At 35.5% G+C, this 22,225-nt stretch overlaps 1 protein-coding gene across 1 annotated transcript; it reads left to right on the top strand.

Moving 5' to 3' along the window:
• The first annotated feature begins 3,284 nt into the window (after window positions 1-3,284).
• Window positions 3,285-22,211, top strand: LOC129757336 (zinc transporter ZIP3-like). Its single transcript, XM_055754525.1, has 3 exons — window positions 3,285-3,533; window positions 15,835-16,514; window positions 21,440-22,211. Exons 2-3 carry the CDS (start codon window positions 16,006-16,008, stop codon window positions 22,038-22,040), a joined length of 1,110 nt encoding a protein of 369 aa, XP_055610500.1. The 5' UTR covers window positions 3,285-3,533; window positions 15,835-16,005; the 3' UTR covers window positions 22,041-22,211.
• The last annotated feature ends 14 nt before the right edge of the window (window positions 22,212-22,225 follow it).

The following is a 22,225-nucleotide window of genomic DNA, read 5'->3' as shown; positions in this document are numbered from 1 at the left end:
GCCCCAACGACCATGTTGAATCAATTTTATGCTTTTTGGTTGAGCCACCAGATGTCTCCAAGGACACCGTAGAGAGCTGTCAAAGAGTAAGTTTAAACAAAAACAAATTCAAAAGTTTGTCACTTTTGAACAGGTCGTATAAGGTAATTGATTTAGAAATGTTTTTTTTTTACTGAGATACTTGACAGTTTCGATAAAATCACTGATGAAGTTTCGAAACACATTCATGATTTAGCAAATGATAAATATATGTCTTAAACTTTCGCTATTAACGCGCCAGAACTAAATTTTGCTTCGAAGTACTGACTTATTTTGGACCGCTTTGGGAAGTGGCTATGCTATTTTCTGAAATCAAAAAGTACATGTTACAATTTTTGATTGCTTTATTCGTTCATTACGAAGATCAAGGCTTTTTCTATCGAAACATATCATCGTTTGTTGCAATATAACAAGATTTAAGCCTAAAAACTCGTTTCTTCGATCATTACTTTGGTCTGTATTTTGAACCACCAGGTTTCTATTTTGGACCACCCTCTGGACCTATTTTTGATCACCCTTAAACAGAATAGATTTATTTTCTAAATTTTGTTATGTTTACGACAGAGATTGATGCGCAATTACGTTGATAATTCAGTTAATCTTTTCCTGTCTTAATCTTGTAGTCAAGTTTGTTTGTTCACGTTAATTCATTCCTGAACAATTTTTTTTTCAACTTTTCTCCAGACTCTATTAAAGTACACTTGTTTGTTGGATATTTCTTACTACAACATGCTATTTTTTTCTACAACTTCTTATGCTTTAAAACTGGTATTTTCAATAAGAATAGAGTAAAAACAGAATAACTCCCTCGTTATATAGTGTGTTTAAAATAATTGGAAAACTCTGAGAGCACACTGCTATCTCGACGAAATTACTGCTGGCCAGTTGGCTTACCTTAGGTTCAATTTTTAGAGCGCAAATCTCCTTAAGACGACCCACTGATAAGTTATTAAAAAATGTCTGAGATCATCAACTTTGCGTCATCAATTTGATGCATTTTGACTTCTAAAACCTTAGTGGATTTGGTTTGGCTTCAGTTCAGTAAGTTCAGTTTCGTAGAATAAAAAAATATACGAAAATTATGCAATCTTTTTAACTACAAAAAGCCAGATTTTTTTTTTCAAAAATTGCATAACCACAGGGGCTGAAAAACATGATTTTGAGTTCCTTTTCGCATGTTATTTTTACACATTTCACCAATTTTTTTCCTAAGTTTTGAAACATATAAATTTTATCTCATAGTTGAAAATATTTTTTGTTTTAATTGATCTTCTATTAACTGAGAAATTTCAACTGTTACAAAAATTAAATTCATTCAAAATTTAAAAAAAAGCATCAATAAATGTACAAAGTTTAACATTTTTCGATGCCGTCAAAACTTCACCCAGTATGACGGATTGACTTAATGATAACATCTACAAACTTTTTATTGGTTTAATCATCCTATTCCAACACTGTTGGTGTAAAAATCTTTCTCGAACAATCACCATTTTTTTTTTAAATAAATATTTTTATATTTCAGTTACCTGCCTTTTACACTTTTTACCGATTTTTTCCTAAGTTTTAAAACATGTTAAGACTATCTCATACCTGAATATAATTTTTGTTAAAATTGTTCTTCCAATAAATGAGAAATTTCAACTGTTACAACAATTAAACACGTTACATATTCGCCGATTTGTTGTCATTTTTCCCCAACCCCTCCTTTAGACGGGGTTTATATTTCTTCTCTTTTACCAAACCAAGTTTTTTTTTCTCGAAAATCGACCCTGAATGGCTGTGACTTTTAGACCAAACTGTTATAATTGACATGTTTCCATGAATCATCAAAAATAATGACCTAATCAAAAAATGGTGCAAGTCCAGTTTTTTCATGGTTTTAAGCTTCTTTAAGTTGTAGCTTTTAACAACAGCTTATCAAACAGTTGACATTAATGTTGATTGTTAGATTAACGTGGTTTAAAGCATAAGGAACCAAAAGTAAATTATGTTTGGACTTTGGCTAGTTGATTAAATAAAATAATGAGAAAATTCCAATTTTTTTTATAATATGCGATTGAAATAGTGATTATAATCTTTTCATATCGTTGTACAATGTCTTATTACGTTCATGAACATTTAGAACATTTAACTGCAAGTTTAATACCCAGGTTATGTTGAGTGGTCCAAAATAAGTCCTTAAGGAATTAAGTAGGACCTATTTTCGACAAGAGTCAAACGGCTATTAAACCAAGTTTTTTTTTGGTTCTTCGAGCTTTCAAATTAGTTTTCAAATGTTTTATCATAGCTGTGAACATGTTAGAAGTTGTTGAATTAATCACAGCTATGCAGAAAAACCTCTTGAAATTTGACTCTAATAATTCCACTTGAAATGGGCTTGATTCGGCCCAACTGTGAAAAATCAAAACTTTACTTTCGATTTTCTCTCCCAGCACATTTAAATGAAATTTTAGATGTAAATAGTATCATAAGAAGCAGCTCTAACTATATTTGTTGAAAATTTTCATGATAAACACGATTTATGAGAGAAATATTGGAAAAAGGTGCAAGGTGCTCCAAAATAAGTCCGTTACCCTACCATTGTTTTTCGTGAATTTTTAACGGCTTGTTTGAAAGAAAGCATTCGAAATTTTACACAGGTTTCTGAAGATTTTTTGTTCGGGCTTGTACATCTGTTCATCTGTGGCTCTAGTGAGCAAAACCTGCCATTTTCAGAAAGTAATTCGATAAATTGGAAAATGACCGAAAAAGAAACAATATTTCAATGAATCTTTTTCTTTTATCTAAAGTTTGATTTTTCCTCATGTTCATCTTCTGTTGAAGTTTCAAAGTTTTATAAATGTTTTAAAAAAGTTTATAACGTTGTTTTTTTAAAAGTTCTCAGTGTCCGTTTGTTGATTTATGAATATTTTCATCTGGTGCAACTGATTTTAAATTGAACATGTGACTTTCAGGTAGGATGACTTACGTTCTTCCACCTGAACTATGGCCCAAGTTCGATGTGTCTTAAATCACGTTTATTTTATGTTCTATTGGACTCAAAATATCAAGCATGAAAGAGACAAAACAAATATGGCGTCGCTGTCAAACAGAGTCCATATGTCAAAACCGTCAAAACATAAACGAACACAGCCCCTCTCTAATTATACGATCTTTACAACAACAGACCAGGCAGCGGCCACAGTCGGAGGAGATTGTATCGAGGCCAAATTTTCTACCTTCCCTCTGCTTCGCTCGATTCTCAGTCAGTCACAGTCGTCAAGTGAGTCAGAGAGCCATCGCATCACTTTCTTGCGAAAAACAGTGGTGATGAAACGACAATAATCACAAAAAGTCTAACCTCCCATTTGGCTCCATTTGGTGTGACGTACCCAAAAGTGCTACTGTTTTCGGTGTTAAGTAACCATGTAAACCTCGAAAGGTTGAGTGCACAGTTTGGATTATTGTCATCTAGAACTGGAATCGACTCATTTCTCGCAGTGAACACGGAAAAGGTTAGTATAGAATCGTATCATAAAAGCTGTGCGAGTGTTTTGGAAATCCCCATGTTTATCATTCCAACGATTGGTTCAAAGCCAAGATGAGCAAAATAAGAAATGCAAATTTCTTTAGAATATTACTTTTACCAAAAGCCAAAACCGGTTTAACCCGCATAAATTCGCGATCCAGTTCGAACGGGCGCAACGATGTGTATATCCAGGAATCCCCGCCTGGCCTGGTCATTATTTTGATAATAAACCCGAAGCAGGCAAGCGAAGCGAGCAAGTATATCGTATCGCAAGTCGTCATCTTTGTCGTCGTTTCCAAAACTGTGCTCTGTTCTGACAAATGTGACCATGATGATCGTAAAAGAAAACACAAAGCATATGGAAGAGACTGAGGTTGTATGAGTGTAGAGAAAATTCAAAACAACACCCCTCGAGTTCACTCATGGATAAATCCCCTGTGTTCTGTTTGGGTGTTGCTGAGGAAACACATTCAACAGTGGGTTTCGAGTGAACCCCAATGAACCACACCGGTCGATGGGATTTTAAGGTGGTTCACAATGCTTGTCATACAGGATATTTGCTACTGCTAATATTATTACACCACCTCTAACTTTTACTTCGGAAGTTCGCTCTTTTTCAACGTCATAATCAGCCATTGGAATATTGAAATCCAAATTCTCTCCAATTCATGAGCAGTATTATTTTGGAATGACCGATGTTGTAATGAAAAAGATTAATAGGGTAAGTGAGCCTTAATTTGGCATGCTCCTTATCTTGGCCTGCCAAAATGCATTTTGGTGTTTTTGATGTCAAACATACGCCAAAAACTGAAAAAAAAATCAAACATAACAGAAAATCGCATATTGCAACATTCTGCATAGCATTTGTTCACAATTGAATTCAAATGACTACGAAATAAATTTTTTTCACATGACAAACTGCAAATAAAATTATGATCTTCGGAGAAAATCTTAAATGAACCTACCTTGCTAGTGCATCTGCCAACTTCGGATTGATTTTAGAAACACACCTCTTCACGGAAAAATCACTAAAAATTACCGTTGGTTACAGCGAAACATGGCAAAAAATATAAAATTATTATTTACTCCAAACTACGTACATTTTTATCTAGAATTTAAGAAAATATAAAAATTTTTTTTTGCCTAATCTTGGCATGCAATTCCACAAATAGAAGTATGTATGTATGCGTGAAAACGACATCAGCAGGCAGTCGGCAGCCGGCAGCCGGCGGCCGTTCGTCGGCCGACGGTGCACAGTGGTCTGGAAATTGAAAAGCCGGTCAAAAGTAAAATGAATGATTGAAATAAATTTAAAATATCATGAATGTATTTTGGACTAAAATTAATTCATTTATCTCTCAAGTCAACTCAAGCTTATTTGGCATCTTAGTTGGAATTACAGTGCTACAATTTGAGCTGCTCTTTTATGGTAAATTTCGAGAACTTTTCTTCTCAATAAAATTTACTCAATAAATTAATTTACCGGATCCGAATCCGAATTGATATCTTGGATCTCAATGTTAAAGTTACTATATCCATACCCATAAAATCCCACATTTGGAAATGAGGTTTAACGTATTTTGATTTAATTTGATTTGCTGCATATGTGTCGCTTTGAAAGAAATTGTTATAAAGCTTAAATTATGACACTCTAAATATTATGTTTATTTTTAAAAAAATATTGCACTGCAATGTTGGAATACTATGTTGTAACGAACTTGAATTTTTATTGTTTGCAGTTTCATGTGAAATCAAAAATAATATTTTGACCAAGTTTGTTTTTAATATAGATCACTGTGCATCAGCAGGAGGTGATGAAGTTTGGTCTCTGTTGGAAAGGAATATGCGAAAGAAACGCTGCCGAGTTTGGGTGATGATTTTGCATGAGTGCGAGTGGGATGCAGCACGAATTTCAGCCAGCTTTTGAATTTGCTGTTCGCTTCCATTGCCTATAGTTTCCAAACGAATGAGTGAGATGCAATCTATTTCTATCAGACTGGCTGGAGTGAGCGAAAGTTTGTCTTGTTTTGCTTTCCCGGTGTACGCAAACGATTGCTAGAAAATTCCTAAGGGCGACATTTTGAATATGTATGATTAAAAGAATCTTTCGATGACTTAAGTTTTAGCTTTAGCTTGCTTCTTGCCTCGATCATAATAGTTTTTAAAATGTCGGTCCTCCTTTTATGGGAGCGGAATAAAAAAATATGAACATTTACTATCTAATGTTACCCTGTTAACTTCACTGGAAACATATCTATCATGATTGCATGTTACAGATTTAGCAAACGATTTGTTTGCTTGATTAATGAACATATTTATGTAATGTTTATGCCATAGTTTGGAACTTATAATAGAAATTATGAATACACAAAAACTGAAATAAACTAGTAATGCTTTTTGAAGTAAGATTACAATTTTACATGCAAATATCAATTATAAAAATTGATTGAAATTTTGTACTTCCGACTTTTTGAAAACAATACAGAACATTGATGTGCTTCCTTCCGGGATATTTTCAATGAATTCGTGGGGGCTGTTGTTGTATTAGTGAGGCAAGTTTTTCCTAGAGACGGCCAATTTAAGGAACTCATAAAGGGCCAAAATTCGGCGCGGGGGCTACAATAAGGAGCATTTCGATCGAAAGTTTGATCAGGTTTATCTTGAATTATCAACCATTTTCAAGCAAGGACATATTTTTACTGCATTTCAGGCTAGTAAGCAATCATATTTGTCGAAAGACTTTTGAAGGTACACATTACAGGTAGACTGCTATCATGGGAAATCTAGTCAACCATGCCTTAGGGGCCAAGATTGGGTACATTCACCCTACACCCAAAATTCAGCCTCTGTGCCAATGGCGTGTAGTCAATTACATAGCATCATTGGTACAAGAAGATTAACGCAACCGGTGCTGATTCGATTTGCTCCCACTGGCATTAACCTCCCAAGTCAACCGAATTGCGTATGTCTGAAAGAAACAAAATAAAAACGATTTCACGTCCCTCCCTATCGCATCATAAGACGAAGAAGGATGGAAATAAATACCGGCCAACACCAGGCAGCCATCGAACCGAGCACTGTGCGTGTGAATGTAGCAAAAGCAACAACAAAAACATCCTTATAATTCAATCCCTTCAATCCACCGGCAAACAACCACGGCCAAGCTGTGCGTGTGTATGCAGTAAAAGCAACAAAAAAAACATTGCTTCAATTCAATCAACCGGCAAACAACCACGGCTAAGCTGTGCGTGTGTATGTAACAAAAGCAACAACAAAAACATTCCTTCAATTCACCGGCAAAGCTGCCCGGCTTTAGCAGCTGTGTATATGTAGCGTGTGTATGTAATAGCAGGCAGTAAGCAGAGCACAGTTCTCATTCAATGGGTTTCCCTTTGCCTTCACTCCCGTTCCCTTTCCCGTTACCATCGCAAGACAAAGGACTACCTTGAAAGGCGGCCAAACGCCAGGAAGCCACCGTCGTGCATTTTTTTGTGATTGTTCGGCGGCAGAAAGCCTATGACAAATATCCCTCGTCCTGCATGAAGCTCAAATAGTACACAGGTTAGGATGTCGGACTGGCAAGACGATTTGGTTGGTGATTTGAGTTCGACTCTCCCTACAGGCGCTTTATTTTATATTTTTATTTTCTTGTTTCTGGGATGAATTATCCAATAGGAAGGAAATCCCATAAAATGTTTTTCTGGTTTCGCTTCAATGTAGTGGTCATGCATAATTTTAGTTGGGAGCCGAGTCCTTATGCCAGTTACGGTTTTTCAAACATATCATCTTCGGCACAGTGCACATTTCAGCGCATTATCGGCACAGAGATTTGCTAAATAGGCATTGGATTTTTGCAACCTCTTCTATGGGTGTACATTTATTGAAGAGATTTTTATGAATTCGAGTAGATTTCCTCCTGCACAATCCGACAGAAGCACAGTAAGCGGAAAGGGGCGCACTTGATATTTTTTTTTTACCGAATTCTCAACATGTAGAGTCCTTTAATCACTTCGGTTTTTTTTTATAATGAGCGGTTCGACTGTGATTATGAAGGGTATTATTCGATTAAAAACAACCGAAATACTGGTAATATATACCGTATACTGTAAAAAGTTTAACGATTTGAACTTTGCAATACCGAGTATTCGGTAATATATTTCGCCATTATTTTGTAAAATTTTACCGAATGTTCGGTAATTTTTTTTTTATTTACAAATGGTTTTATTAAGGCATTTTACTTATAAAGTTTTTATGTTCCTGGAGCATTTAATTTTTTTGATAATAATCTAAGCTTTTAACGACCATTTTATATTTTATCTATTCACCTACATAAATTTGATTTCATTGGTTTTAAAGTTGTTTAGTGTGTGATACAATTGCTGGATTGTATATAAAAATTTAGTGTACTTACAAAAACGGTGTTTTCTTGTATTAATTGGGGTTTTCAAAATAGTGAAACTGTCATTTTGAGTAAAGAACATCGGCTTTGTGTTGTGGAAATTGACTGAAATATGTGAGGTTAGCTAATTCGCACTTAAACGAACGATTAATTTCACTGTTTTTGATTGGAGATTCTAAGAGGTATTTTGAAAATGAACTGTACTGGCCGTTTCGAAAATGGTTTTGACTGCATCTGTGTTATAGAGTTGTTTTGACATTTCTTACGCACACTTGCTTGAAATGTCAAAACATGAAATTAAACATTAATCCTTGCTTTTATTTAGTTTACCTAAACCAGTTGTAAACTCAATAGCGAAATAAGTTATAAACATTTAGACTTCCGAAAATTATAAATACACTTACTTTCTATCATAAAAGAAAAATAGTTTTTTTTTACATTTTATTCTCAAACATACTGCAAAAAGTATTTTCTTTCAATTTAAAATTCATTTAGCATTAGTTTTTGTAGGGTAGCCGAGTTCTCTTACTTTTTTATTATAACACTGCTCATCAGCTTCTGCAGAGGGCTTTCTCCGACCATTTTTATCAGTTTAGACCAATCTTACTTGAATTTTACAACATTGTCCGCTGGTTTAATGTATTTCCTCAGATTTGCCTTCGTCAAAGCCCAAAAGGTTTCGATTGGACGAATCTCTGAACAGTTTGATGGGTTAATGTCTTTCGAAAAACACGTGACCTTGTCGACTTCATACCAATTTATTGCATCCTTAGAATAAAGGCACGAAGCAAGATCAGGCCAAAAGATTGTAGGATTGTTATGCTGTTTGATTAAGAGTATCAACCTTTTTTGTAAACATTCTCGCACCTAAATTTTTCCATTCATTTTATCTGTGAATACACCCAAAATTCAGCCTCTGTGCCAATGGCGTGTAGTCAATTTCATAGCATCATTGGTACAAGAAGATAACGCGACCGGCACTGATTCGATTTGCGCCCACCGGCATTAACCTCTCAAGTTAACCGAATTGCGTATGTCTGAATGAAACAAAATAAAAACGTTTTCGCGTCCCTCCCCATCGCATCACAAGCCGAAGAAGGATGGAAATAAATACCGGCCAACACCAGGCAGCCAGCGAACCGAGCACTGTGCGTGTGAATGTAGCAAAAGCAACAACAAAAACATCCTTCTAATTCAATCAACCGGCAAACACGGCTAAGCTGTGCGTGTGTATGTAGCAAAAGCAACAAGAATATATTCCTTCAATTCACCGGCAAACAAGCACCGGCCAAGCTGCCCGGCTTTAGCAGCTGTGTATATGTAGCGTGTGTATGTAATAGCAGACAGTAAGCAAAGCACAGTTCTCATTCAATGGGTTTCCCGTTCCTTCACTCCCGTTCCCTTTCCCGTTTCCATCTTAAGACAAAGGAATGCATTGAAAGGAGGCCAAACGCCGGGAAGCCGCCGTTTTACGTTTTGTTTTGTGATTGATCGGTAACAGAAAGCCTATGACAAATATACCTCGTCCTGCATGAAGCTCTAATAGTACACTGGTTAGAATGTCGGACTGGCAAGACGATACAACTGGTGATGTGAGTTCGATTCTCACTACAGCGCTGTGGTTTAAATTTTTATTTTCTTGTTTCTGGGATTAATTATCCAATAGGAAGGAAATCCCATAAAATGTTTTTCTTGTTTCGCTTGAATGTAGTGGTCATCATTTTGGTTGGGAGCCGAGTCCTTATGCCAGTTACGGTTTTTCAAACATACCGTCTTCGGCACAGTGCACATTTCAGCGCATTATCGGCACAGAGATTTGCTAAATAAGCATTGGATTTTTGCAACCTCTTCTATGGGTGTATGAATGGACGAGACAATTTTCCGCATTCACATGAGGCTTGCCACACCATAACCTTCTTTCCAAATTTTTCAATGTAAATGGCTTTCACTGATGCAGGAACACCCTTTCCCATCGGTGAGATATAAAATTGTGGTTCAGATCGAATTTTATAGTCGAGTCTAATGTAGGTTTCATCATCCATGATAACACAATCCGGTCAGAAGTTTATCGCAGAGTTTCCGAGACTTCCACTGAATCTCGAAAATACCCAAACTTGAGAACTTTCCCCGCCAACCCGAATGAAACTCCCTCCCTACAGGTTTGGCTTATGGTGGCTTAGCCCAAAGTTAAGCTCTTAACACGTTCGTCGCCACGCTCATTTTGGTAGTTTTGCTAGCCGGGCCCAAAGAAATTTTCAGAGCGAGAAAGCTAAGAGGGAGAACTCCCATAACGTGTGGCGAAGCTGAGCGGTAAACTTAAGTACACCTGCTTTTCGATGTGACGGGGCCCCCCAGGAAATACACCCGTCTGCCGAATATGGGTGACGTGGTAACGAACGTGTTAAATGAGAACTCATCCCCCAAAATCTGATGCCGCAACAAAATGAAAATCAAAATAAAAAAAATTACTGTAGGTTCAGGAATCACACCCATACCTGCAATGGCACTGCGATTACCATCACAGGATGCTAACCGCTTTAACCCCCCCCCCCCCCCCCCCATGGAGATTTTTTCCAAGTAAAATTTTCGGTACAAGAAATTTACCGGGAAATCACTTGATCCCAAAAGGTGTTTAAAAATAAGTGTTGACAAACATATCAGAAATTCGGCTCGCCTCCGGCGGAATTTCATCTTAAATCACTCTCTAGTCCTAAGATATTTCATTTTACGGCTCTATATGACGTTCACGAGTTGAAGCCAATCAATTGTAGATTTCGATTTGCACTTCAGTTAATACCTAGTTAATACTCAATTCTTGACACACAAAACCCTTAGCTCGTGTTCAAAATGGGGTTTCACTAAGAAGTGTGATTAAACAAGTTAAAAATTTGAAACCAACCATTTGAACTTCGAAATTCATTCATAGAATACTTATTTTACACATCACAAGTTGGTAGCCACTTACGATAGTCAACAGATTTAGCTTAATAAAAACAAAATCCTAGTATCGATCACTTTATAACTAGCCACTTTGACTGTAAAAAAAGGTAAATTTCATTCCAAATTTTATGCTGAAATATTTCTCAAGAAACCAATTTTAGCCTCAATTCGTTTTTGTGTTTCTCATTCTTTTGAATCCTTAACTCCATATCCAAAAAATTTTTTTCAAGGCCTCAAATTTCACATTTTTCTTGAGTGCAAAGAATTTAAGAGAAAATTTTTAATAATTTGGGTGCCCTAAATCAAATTTGCAATTAGGTTTTTGTCTAAGAGCTTTGTTTTTTAAATCACTTTTGTAAATAGGTGAAAATTGTTTAAGAATTTTTTTTTGACTATATTGACGAAATTTTAGAACATAACAAAAGATTTAAAAAAGGCTTAAAATCAATTTTACACTTTCCACTAGATTGCATCTAAATCTGGTTTGAGCAAAAAATGTTAAAGCAGTCTTCTACTTGTTCACTTTACTCCATTTAAATCAAATTTTATTTCAGTGAAAATCAAATGCAGGTTTCAACAAATTGATGAAATGAAATAATATCTTTTCTATTTTAAATTTCTTCACTTTAGTCGGATATGCGTATAATAATTTATTCCAAGTTTATAAACACTGTAGAACTTAACTTATTTCATCATCATTCATTTTCATCAACACCATCATCATTATTGTTCCTAAATAAATTGAAATATAATTAACAAATAAGGAATCAGCTTTTATTCAATTTCATGAAGATTTGTTAGAGCATCAGTTATCTATGATTGATTCCACTTACAACTGATTCATTTTTAAACTTATAAACTCCATATCATCAAAACTAGAAACGTACCTTTTTCAATGTCTTAATTTGTTTTAATATTCAAATAAAGTAACCGACTTTTATAGTTTTTTTTTTAATTTTCACATGAATTTACCGATGTTTATAGTCAAACATTTTTAATTCCTTTTAAATAATTTTAATAAATTTTAATAGTTTCTATCTTTTATTCTTTCTAGAACTCAGTATTTTAATTGACGACTACAAAATATAAAGAGTTCGAAATTTTCTACTATAAAACTTGCACTTAAAAATTTATGGTTTTGCTTATTTTCATTTTTACTTATTTTCATTCATTTGAATAATCTTTTTTAAATATTTGATTTTTTAATTTATGCAAAGATTCGAAATTTTTCGCAGTAGAAACTTGTAAGGAAAATTTTAATGCACAACATTTATTAAATAAGTATTTGCTTTGTGCTTTCAATGTTAACAACAAAACTTACGAAATAAAAAATGATTTTATTTCTGATTTTGATCAAAATTTTGAAGAAAAATTGATATTCTTCTTTTTATCACAATTGATTTAATCATCAAGTAGGTACATATTTGTTTCGAATAAATTCTCTCAAGTTCAAAATGGATTTTTTTTCTTAATCAAGATTTCACAATTCAAATATTTCTTCAAATTTGAAATATTACAGCGGAATTTTTCAATCAAGCCTTCAATTGAAAATGAAAAACAGGAATGTAAATTGCGACGATTAATAAACAACAACGATTATAGTTTTACAGAACAATTCCAAATCATGATTATTTTCTTCCCTGGTATGAAATTTATTTTAGTATTCGGATTTAGTTTCATTTTAAATCTGAGTTTAAATATATGAATTTGATTTCTATTATTCTAATGTCTGAAGCTTTAAACTCTGGTATCATTCAAAATTTTTAATCGCATTCGTTTTCTGTGTTTTCTGAAAAATTGATGATTGATTTGTAAACTTGATTGCTTAGTATTTATTTTCAGGCAAATGTCTAGCTCAAAATAAGGAAAACCATTTAAAATAATTTATTGATGACTTACCGGAAAGTGCAATTATTTAAAACTTTGAAAATCTTGATTTTGAATTTTGAATTTTGAAAACCCCCCCCCCCCCATGAGCGGGTCCTTCGCACGGGCCTGTCTGCGAACAAAGCGGGAATAAAAGTTATCCCCAAAAAAAAAACAGTTCTTCGCTTTGAACTTACCCCCCAAACCTAATCTGCCAAGATGGTGGTAATAGAATAAGATTCGGGTGCAACAAAACCCCCCCAAAAAACCAGTTCTCCGCTTGAAGGACAAGTTTGGCGTATTGGCAAGCTGTGATTTTTCCACAAACTCGAGTTGTCAATATCGAACTCAAGTTTGGGGGGTGGCAGTTCTCAAGTTTGGGTATTTTTGATTTTCAGTGTCGGAGTCACGGACTTAACCTGTTCGGTACTTTTTTTTGGCTGCTTCTGCTTCTGATGGGTCTGAAGTCCAATTCTCTCTTTGGCACACATAACGTTAGTCGATGAGGTACCTCATTCCGTACTGATGCCGAAGGATGCCGTTTGTAGTAATTTTCTTGTCCATTGTAGGGTCAGCAGGACCAGGTTTCCTACCGTGTCTCGGGGAATCTGCGAAAGTACATGATCGTCCATACTTTTTCAACGCAGGTTGAACTGCTCCGACAATCACACCTTCTTCTTTAGCTAGTTTTATGATTGAAAGACCACTCACAGTGCCCCATTTGTGCACAATCCGTTTTCTTCGCTCGGGAGTAAGGCTACGCATTTTCAGTACAGTTATTACAACGGATACTCGTTTAAGCGTGGAATTCTTCAAAGTGTGACTCGAAACCAACGGACTTTTTTTCCGTGTAAAGCTGATAATATTGCATTTCATCACAATGACTGTTAAGCAATTCAGATCGCAGCACTCCATACATTTGTTCAAAATTTGTTGCAACTCCAAATCTTCCGATAAATTTTGAGGTCATCAGCATACAGCATTCTGCAGCTCGACGGAAGGGCGTTGTAACGTCATTGCAATAGATACAGAACAAGAGATGTCCAATATTGCTACCTTGAGGTACTCCGGAGCTATTCTGGACCACAAAAGATTCAACATTTCCCAGTCCGCACAGTGAGAAAACGATTCGTGAGAAATGATTCGAACCAATTCACAAGTACGTCTCCAAGCCTAAGCTTTTGTAATTTCGCTAGGATTAAACGGTAGTCAATGCAATTAAAGGCAGTCTTGAAGTCAGTATATACTGTGTCGACCTTACCTCCTTTGTCCATGGTACGGTTGCAAAATGAAGCAAACTCCAGAATATTTGTGTTTGTCGAACGTCCAGGGAAAAAGCCGTGTTGATCGCAAGAAATGGACGACTTGGTAGCGGTGAAAAGTCTCTGGGACTTCAAAATTTCCGATACCTTTGAACAAGAAGTGATTCCTCTGTAATTCAGTATGTCGTGCTCGTTGCATTTCTTGTAAACTGGATACATATACGACCTTTTCCATGCACTTGGAAATTTATCAGTGCGAATAGACAGGATGAAGATTGTCAAGAGAGGCTTCCACAGGGTATCAAGGTAGTTTTTCAGAAATCTAAATAATTTTACATCCTCTCGCAGTATTTACTCTACTACGACTGAGTCGATTTGGTGTCATTTTTGAATTTCTCAAACCCGGGGGTCTAAAAAGCGCTACATTTTGATTCAAAACTAATCCAAGATTTTTTGCAGAATTTTTAAATAATGTTTACATGAGTAAATTTGAACTTTTTGGTTTGCATGGGAAAATTGAATATTTTTTACTGAAAAATCAATATTATTTTTGTTTCTTCATTGGAACCGACCCTGCCAATTTATAAATTGTGTTTTTGTGCCAATTTATAAATTCTCTAAAGGAAATGTTTTGCTGAACAAGTTTGTCTAAGACCCTAAATTCGTATGTTATTAGACAAAAAAAGTTATTAGGGGTTGAATGGGGGCATATCTTTTGACATTGATGAACAATAAATTCAATTGACATCACTGCTGGATGCTTATAGCGAGGTATTGCATCACTACTTTTCATGCAATGCTTCCCAAGGCACCCGGCAGTGATGTCAATTAAATTCACTGTTTTTCAATGCCAATAGAGGTGTGTCCATTAAACAGCTAATAACTTTTCTATTGCCCAATCACTCTATTTGACAGCCTGATATGTTTTTTTCTGAATTTTTAGATGATGGGTAATTTTCTGCATGTTTTTCAATTGCGTGTGTGTGTCATTGCTTCAATTGTTATTTATTTATTCGAAGTGAATGTACATTCACCAATCGATTGTAAATTAAGAGATTCGCCCCTTGTTATTGGCTAAACTTTTCATGCGTGTTTTCTGATTGCGTGTGCAATATTGTTGATTTGAATTTGTAGTTTGAAATTACCCTTCCTTTAGTCTTAAAAGGGTTATTTTTAATCGAAGATGGGCTGGTTTACTCCTTTAACATACGTAAACGTCATAGTTCTGGAAAGAATAGGTTTTCTCTGGCCAATAGCTTCCTTCGAAAAATATGTATTTATTCCACTCTATTCTTCAAAACTCGATAAGTGTTACTTGATGATCGTTTAAAGATCACGTGGTTCTGTGTTTTACTATTCAGCTGGTGATATCGTTCATTTACAAAGCCGTAAATTTTTTATATGCAAAAACAAAGATTCAAGCATGTACATTATTAGCAAAAATGTAACAAATACAATCGCTTCTTGGAGCTAGGTGGTATTGATTTTATTACTTTTTCTTTTCGTTCCGATGGAATTCAACTGATAAGTAGATGAAATCATCGATCACAACAGAAACAAAACCAGAGGTTATCAGCTTCGCAAAAACGGAGGGTTATTCGCTTCAAAGCCGCGCGGTGGAAGGAAAGTTACAAATGATCATCAAACTTACTGTTACATTTGGTGCAAATTAGATCTTTCACTGTTTAGCATCCCTCAACAAATCGAGGGCGTTTATCGTGGCATTGGCCCACAATTATCACCCGGCGTGGCGTTGCTTCTCCACAATTACCCTCAATCTAACCATATCTGTTCTAATCTTTTCTAATTTTTTTTTTTAGATTTTGCCAACGACTACATACTAGCAGCTCTCAATGATAAACAAATGATAACGGAAAGTGTAACTCGTGTTGTGGTCCTCAACGTCGTCGTCGTCTAGAAGCGATTTTACTCCCATTAGTAGGATTTTAGTTTCGCGCATCGGACCGGCATTAACGGAAACGGAATCCGGAATGGATCTAACTAGCAGCGTAACGGAGAGCTTTCAGCATGGGCTAGTACAGAACATCACATCGGCACACCACCTGGTGGACTCAGAAGGTGGCATGAGCAAAGTCGAGGCGAAACTGTTGGCAATATTTGCACTCGGAATCGGAAGCTTCGTGTCCGGAATTTTGCCTCTGTTCTGTGCCCAACGGAACCGCGATCGATTTCCGGCCCTCATCTCGTTTCTGCTCTGCTTTGGAGCAGGTGTTCTGTTGGCTACGGCGCTGGTGCATATGCTGCCGGAGGTTCGCGATGGGTTGAAGCAGTACGCGGAGATTGTATTTTGCCTGGGATTTTTCCTGATTTATACCGTTGACGAAATCAGCCACCTGCTGGGGGTGGGCCATTCACACAGCCATGGGCCGAGCGAGCGAGTTATAAGCAACTCCCGGAGAGCTAGCCGAGATTCGACCGGTGGAGATACGGATGGCCGTGGCTATGGGACAAGTGAAGAAACGAAACTCCTAAACAAAGCGTGAGTACATTTTCAAAACTTAATTTGCCTATTTAAATAAGTAGGAGAGAATGGGGATACTTGATCCCCTTTCCTAATTTTCATCATAATTTTTTGGAAAAATTTAGTTACTCGCCATCTTTTGCATTTTATAACAGCGTGTAATTTCAAGTTTATATGCTCCAAAAGTTAGAACGATACATGAACCAGTATCCTTTACTTAGGGAGCCCCCCACCCCCCTTAGGCAAAAATTTTTCAAAATCCAAAGATAAAAGGTCGTTGATTATTTTTGCCATATTAGTTCTCATTTCACAGTTTGTAAGTATCAGACAAAGTCAATTCTAAAAGTTTGTCTACTACCCTATATAGTCAATGCATACTTTAAGGCGCAATTTTCTACTTTTCAGGTAAATACAGTATTTTTAGTCCAATTTAACAGATAATTACTGGATAAAAATTAGTTATTGGACAAATATTAGTAATTCCGTGATAACCAATGATCACGATCCATTTAGAAGAGAAATCCGCCTTTTTGATCTCTAGGGATCAAATAAACCCATAACATACATTTTGGAAAACTTTTTCTGAAAAAAATGAGAATTTACTATTGCTTTGAAAATATGGCATTATGAAGTTCACATTATACTCTAACGATTGACATATTGGAATAATAATATTTTTATTATAATTTTTTTCATGTGGAAAATTTTGAAAAGTGATAAAAAAGATTTTCGAATCACATTTTGTTTTTGTTTTTCAAACAAAGCTCAGTAACTCAAAAAATAAGATTTTTGAAATTTGTTGTGATAACAGCATTGGTTTTTTTGTTCTAATTGGCACATTTTTCTAGATCATTTGATATTGGTTAAAGTATTTATATAATCTGAAAATCTTACGTAAATAACATAACTTTATTCGATAAAACCAATTAATTGAATTACATAACTAACATAATATAAACGATAAACTTTATAGTTGGTCTGGTTGCAACCAAGGTTGCCGAATAAAAATCTGTGTTTTTGAGAAAAAGAAATTTGAATTTCTGTGATTTTACCCAAAAATTCTGTGATGGTTTTCTGTAATGCTTTTTCATTTAATTTCATAGAAAATTCATGATAAATTGGGTCTTTTTTATCTTAAGTTGGGCAAATTCAATTAAAATTACTCATTTTGTCATACTTTTTTGATTCAAAGTAAAAAAAATCTAAATATTATATTGGCCAAAAAAATCATAATTTTGGACATCCATTCAAAATTCAAGAATTCTGTAAAATCTGTGAATTTTTCAAAATCTGTGTTCTGTGACACAGATTCTATGATGAAAATTTGCTCAAAATTATGTGAAATTAGAGATTTTTATATGAGTTAGGCAAACTTGGTTGCAACGACCTTGCATGAAATTATCCACCGCTTCGGCTGCATATGGCGCCGATGCGGTTGACATTAGAAAAACCTTTCACATTTTAAGTCCCATTAAAAGTCTTCTCGAGCATAAAAAACCCGAATTTATCAACGTACTCCATACATTAAACGTTCTGTAAAAACGATTAACTCCTGTTTGCTAAATACACTGCATGTGGTTTTAAAGCTTCTTTTAAAAAATGACCTTATTGATCTTCAACTCCTGAGGATTTCTGCTTATATTCTATCGGTCTATAGACTTCGATTTAATATAAGAATAATTTCAAAATTTCATCCAAAATTTAAAATGAACAGTGATCTAGCTTCTCAATATTTTAAAATAAAGTCGATATGTTTTACCAGGTTATAAGAAATTGGTTTCCAACGAAAAAAGTCCACAAAAAACTATTTTATTTCCAAAAATGTATAATTTCTGACAGTTTGTTATATTTAAGTGTTTTATTGATTTTTGGAATCGTCAAGGATACATCTTTCCAACGATATTTAACAATTTTAGGGTTCAATGAAAGTTTTGACAGCTATCTATGATCTTCCAGTAGAAAAAAGTCTTACTTAAAAAATGACTTTTAAATTTAGCTTTGCTTCGCTATAGTTCATTTTTCATTAAGGCTGGAACAAATATCAATTTCTTCTTTTGTCACCCCCCCCCCCCCCCCCTTCGAAATTTCCAAAATCCCGAAGGGGGGAATAAATAAAGTTTGAAATATTTTAAGTAAATTTCAAATATTCGAAAGATTACAAAACCAAAAACCAAATTTTGGAAGATGGAAGTTATTTCACATTTTGTAGTCTTGATTTTATTGAATTATTCGATAAAAAAAAATACTTGGTTTATAGGTTTTATGCAATGATATAGTATGCAATTTGGTTGCGTACAAGCTTTCGTGCAATTTATTTCAATTTATTTGTTTTTCGAATTATTTTTTATTGTCGCCCCCCTCCTCCCCCCCCCCCTCGCGATGTTCCAACTCCGAGTGACAAAAGAAGGATTTGAAATTTGTTCCGGCCTATTATCATTGATTGCTCTTCAAAATAATTAATAGAATGATTGTGTCCGAGGATAAAAAACTTAAATAGAACTCAAATAAGACCATTTCTATAACATTTAAATGGTAATTTCGGTTCAGTGATGATTTATTTTCGATTACTCCAAGAAACTTTGAGTTGAACTTTCTACATTTAAGAAAAACTAATCATAAAACAGTGTTCAATTAAAAAGCGAAAAAAGCACAAAGCAAAACATGCAAATGAGTCTTAAACATAGTTCAACAAGGTTCGGAAGTGTTTTTTGGAAATTTTTAAGTGAATAAAACTTAAATATACCATTGTACAAGTAGATCATCCATCTTGAAAAGTGGGATTATCTCCAAAAGAGATTTTCATCGAATGGAGGATGGGAAAGATAGAAAATTATTTTATCATTTGCATTTAAAAAATAAAAGGCCAAATCTATTCGAGCTTCTTAGAAAAAAGGTGGGTTAAAAAAAAGTTTTTCGTGATAGGGAGAAGGAAAGAAAATTATTTTGAAATTCTATTGATAATCCTCAAAACTATATGCTTCTTCAAAAAAAAAAAAAAATTAAATCGATAAACACAGTGAATAATCTGAATAAAAACTTTCAAAAGACTTACAAAACATACGTGGCCAAACATGAGCCAAATTTCTTAAAATGATGAATATAAAGCTTCCAACATTTCGAAAAATCAAACGACTCAATTTGATTTATATTTTTTGTGAACCCGAGCAAGGCCGGGTAAAATAAGCTAGTAATTAGATAAAAATGGTGCTAGAATTCGCAGTAAAACCGCAATTGCCACTGTTCATTGAATCGGAAAATATTTTAATTGAGGAACAATCTGGATTCAAGAAACAACATTCCACGGAAACGGCGGTCGCTGTTTTCCTTGATTTCAAGAGAGCGTTTGAAACGATTGATCGACTGAAATTGTTGAATGTGTTAGCAAAAATCGGTTCAAGTGGCATGGTCTGAAAAAAAGAATGCAACGGATAAAGTTTTGCTCGTCTTGCATTCAGTATAAAAAAATAAGTTAGGTGTCCCTCAAGGAAGTGCCCTGGGCCAATTCTGATTATTTTATATATCAACGACTTAAAAATGTGCCTAAAACACGGCCATCTGAAATTGTTTGCTGATGATTCAGTGTCTTATCGGACTGGTTAAAATTTAGAACTGATAATGCATGAACCAAATGCTGCTCTGGAGAACATGACCAAGTTTCTGAAAAGAAAAATATGTCTGAATTGAGCCGCAGCCCGTGGCGTAGAGGATAGCCTTCCAGTCTTCTAAGCCAGCGGGTATGAGATCGAGTCCCGGTCACGGCACACATAGTACACTTTCGGTGGGTTGGTGGTTTTAGCATTTGTAAGATGCTAGCCATCATATCCTCGAAAGATGTGCGCTTAGAATTAAGAAAAGGGAATCTCTTCGAGGAAACATCAAGTTTCATTGAGATCCTGTATGTGTTTGTGTTCGTTTTTAAAACCAACTGGATGATAATAGGCAAACGCAAAATTGTGAATTGCCCAAGTCTGCTAATTGGCGGATGTATGATCGAAAGAATACGTCATATAAAGTATCTAAAAGTGCAAGTCGATGATAAACTAAACTTCAAAGAGCATGTGGATTATACAATAAAAAAATCACAAAAATATAGTAAATAGGTATTTGACTTTCTGGCCAAAAATTATTAGTGTGAAGTCAGTTATATTATGCCACATTTTGAATACTGTTCTACAATTCTACTTCAAGCTTCAGACACACAAAACAAGCGATTGCAAAAAATCCAAACTAAACTTATGAGTGTTATGACACGTTGCAGCCGTTACACGCCTGAATATGAGTTCAAATAAATATAGGAACAAAACTAATTGAGTCCATTCTTCATTATTTTTTAAACAAACTGCTGTTTACACTTATTCAATATAACTGCTACTTTCGTTTTTACGTCGACAATGTATGATCGTTTTGCTCTGGAAGAACAATTCTTTAGTTTTTTCAAAGGTGATAGGTAAACCAATTTAAAAAGATAATTCCTTAATTTTTGGTAAATATTAAATCTTACAATACTTCAGATTCAAAACGCGCGAATCGCGAAAGAAATCATCTATAAAAACGACCTAAGGACGTCCTTGAAAGTATGATTTTATCATTTTAGTTGCGGGTCCGGACCAAGAAAGTTTGGATATTGGAATTCTTTAAAAAGCTTGTTATGAGATACCATTTTGCTAAGCTTATACACAAAAATTCGGCCTTCGGCATTGGCATGAGATGTAAAGACTAGCGGTAATGTTTTGATTTTAGACCACTGGCATTAAGCTCCCAGCGCAATCGCAACGAGCCACACAGAAACTTCAAGTAGAAAAGGTGTTTGGGAAGAATGACCGTGGTGTTAAATTCCCGGAAAAAAAAAAAAAAAAAAAATCAAGTAGAAAATCATTTTAAAAAATCCTCAAATGTATTCGAGTCCTTATTTATAGATTTTTATTTATTTTTTTCATCTGCAGAGATGGCAGCATCCAAGCCCCGCAGCGGCCTTCAGAAAGCGATGGTGCAGGCCACTCCCACACCCTGGGCATGAGTTGTTCCGATGATAGCATCCCCCACGTTATGGTTGCCGGAACCGGGGAACAAGCAACCGGCGTATTCAGTCTGCTCCTAGCCCTGGTAGTACACTCTCTGCTGGAAGGTCTGGCCATCGGTGTCCAGAGCACGGCACCAGGTGTACTGCTGTTGCTGGGAGCAGTCAGTGCCCACAAATACGTGGTGGCATTCTGTCTGGGAGTCGAAATCTGCACCAACGGAAGCCGAAACCGGTGCTCCCACATCATACAGATACTGATCTTCTCGGTTGGATCGGTAGCCGGTATCGCGGTTGGTATGGTGATGGACAACCTGAGCGATACCTTCAACACGCTGGTGATACCGATCCTTCAGGGCGTGGCCGGTGGCACCCTGCTTTACGTAACGGTCAGTGAAGTTCTTCCTCGGGAGCGTGGAAAGCGGAACGATGCACGATTGCGACAGATTGGCCTTCTGCAGTTGATAGCGGTGATATTAGGATTTACGGTAATGTCCACGTTGAGTCTGGTGATAAGTGAACAGTAGTGGCGAGGGAGGATGCATTGTTGGAACAATTTTAAAATTTTATTATCAAAAACAACGATGGAATATGTAGTTTATAGTATTTGAATGCAACACTTGAACAAAAGACGCAACAGTGTGCCGACTCATTTAAACAATACTTACTTATTAAAAAAAATGCATGGATACATGCGAAAGAATTGAAAATA

This window comes from Uranotaenia lowii, chromosome 3 (assembly GCF_029784155.1).
Source record: "Uranotaenia lowii strain MFRU-FL chromosome 3, ASM2978415v1, whole genome shotgun sequence".
NCBI lineage: Eukaryota > Metazoa > Arthropoda > Insecta > Diptera > Culicidae > Uranotaenia > Uranotaenia lowii.
The sequence above is the reverse complement of the archived record's forward strand: the minus strand, read 5'-3'. Positions and strand labels throughout refer to the sequence as shown.

Bases quoted from the DNA above. Each gene is read 5' to 3' on its own strand.
- LOC129757336 (XM_055754525.1), top strand. From the start codon at position 16,006: ATGGATCTAACTAGCAGCGTAACGGAGAGCTTTCAGCATGGGCTAGTA. The intron at 16,515-21,439 runs GTGAGTACATTT...TTTCATCTGCAG, and splicing joins ACGAAACTCCTAAACAAAGC to AGATGGCAGCATCCAAGCCC.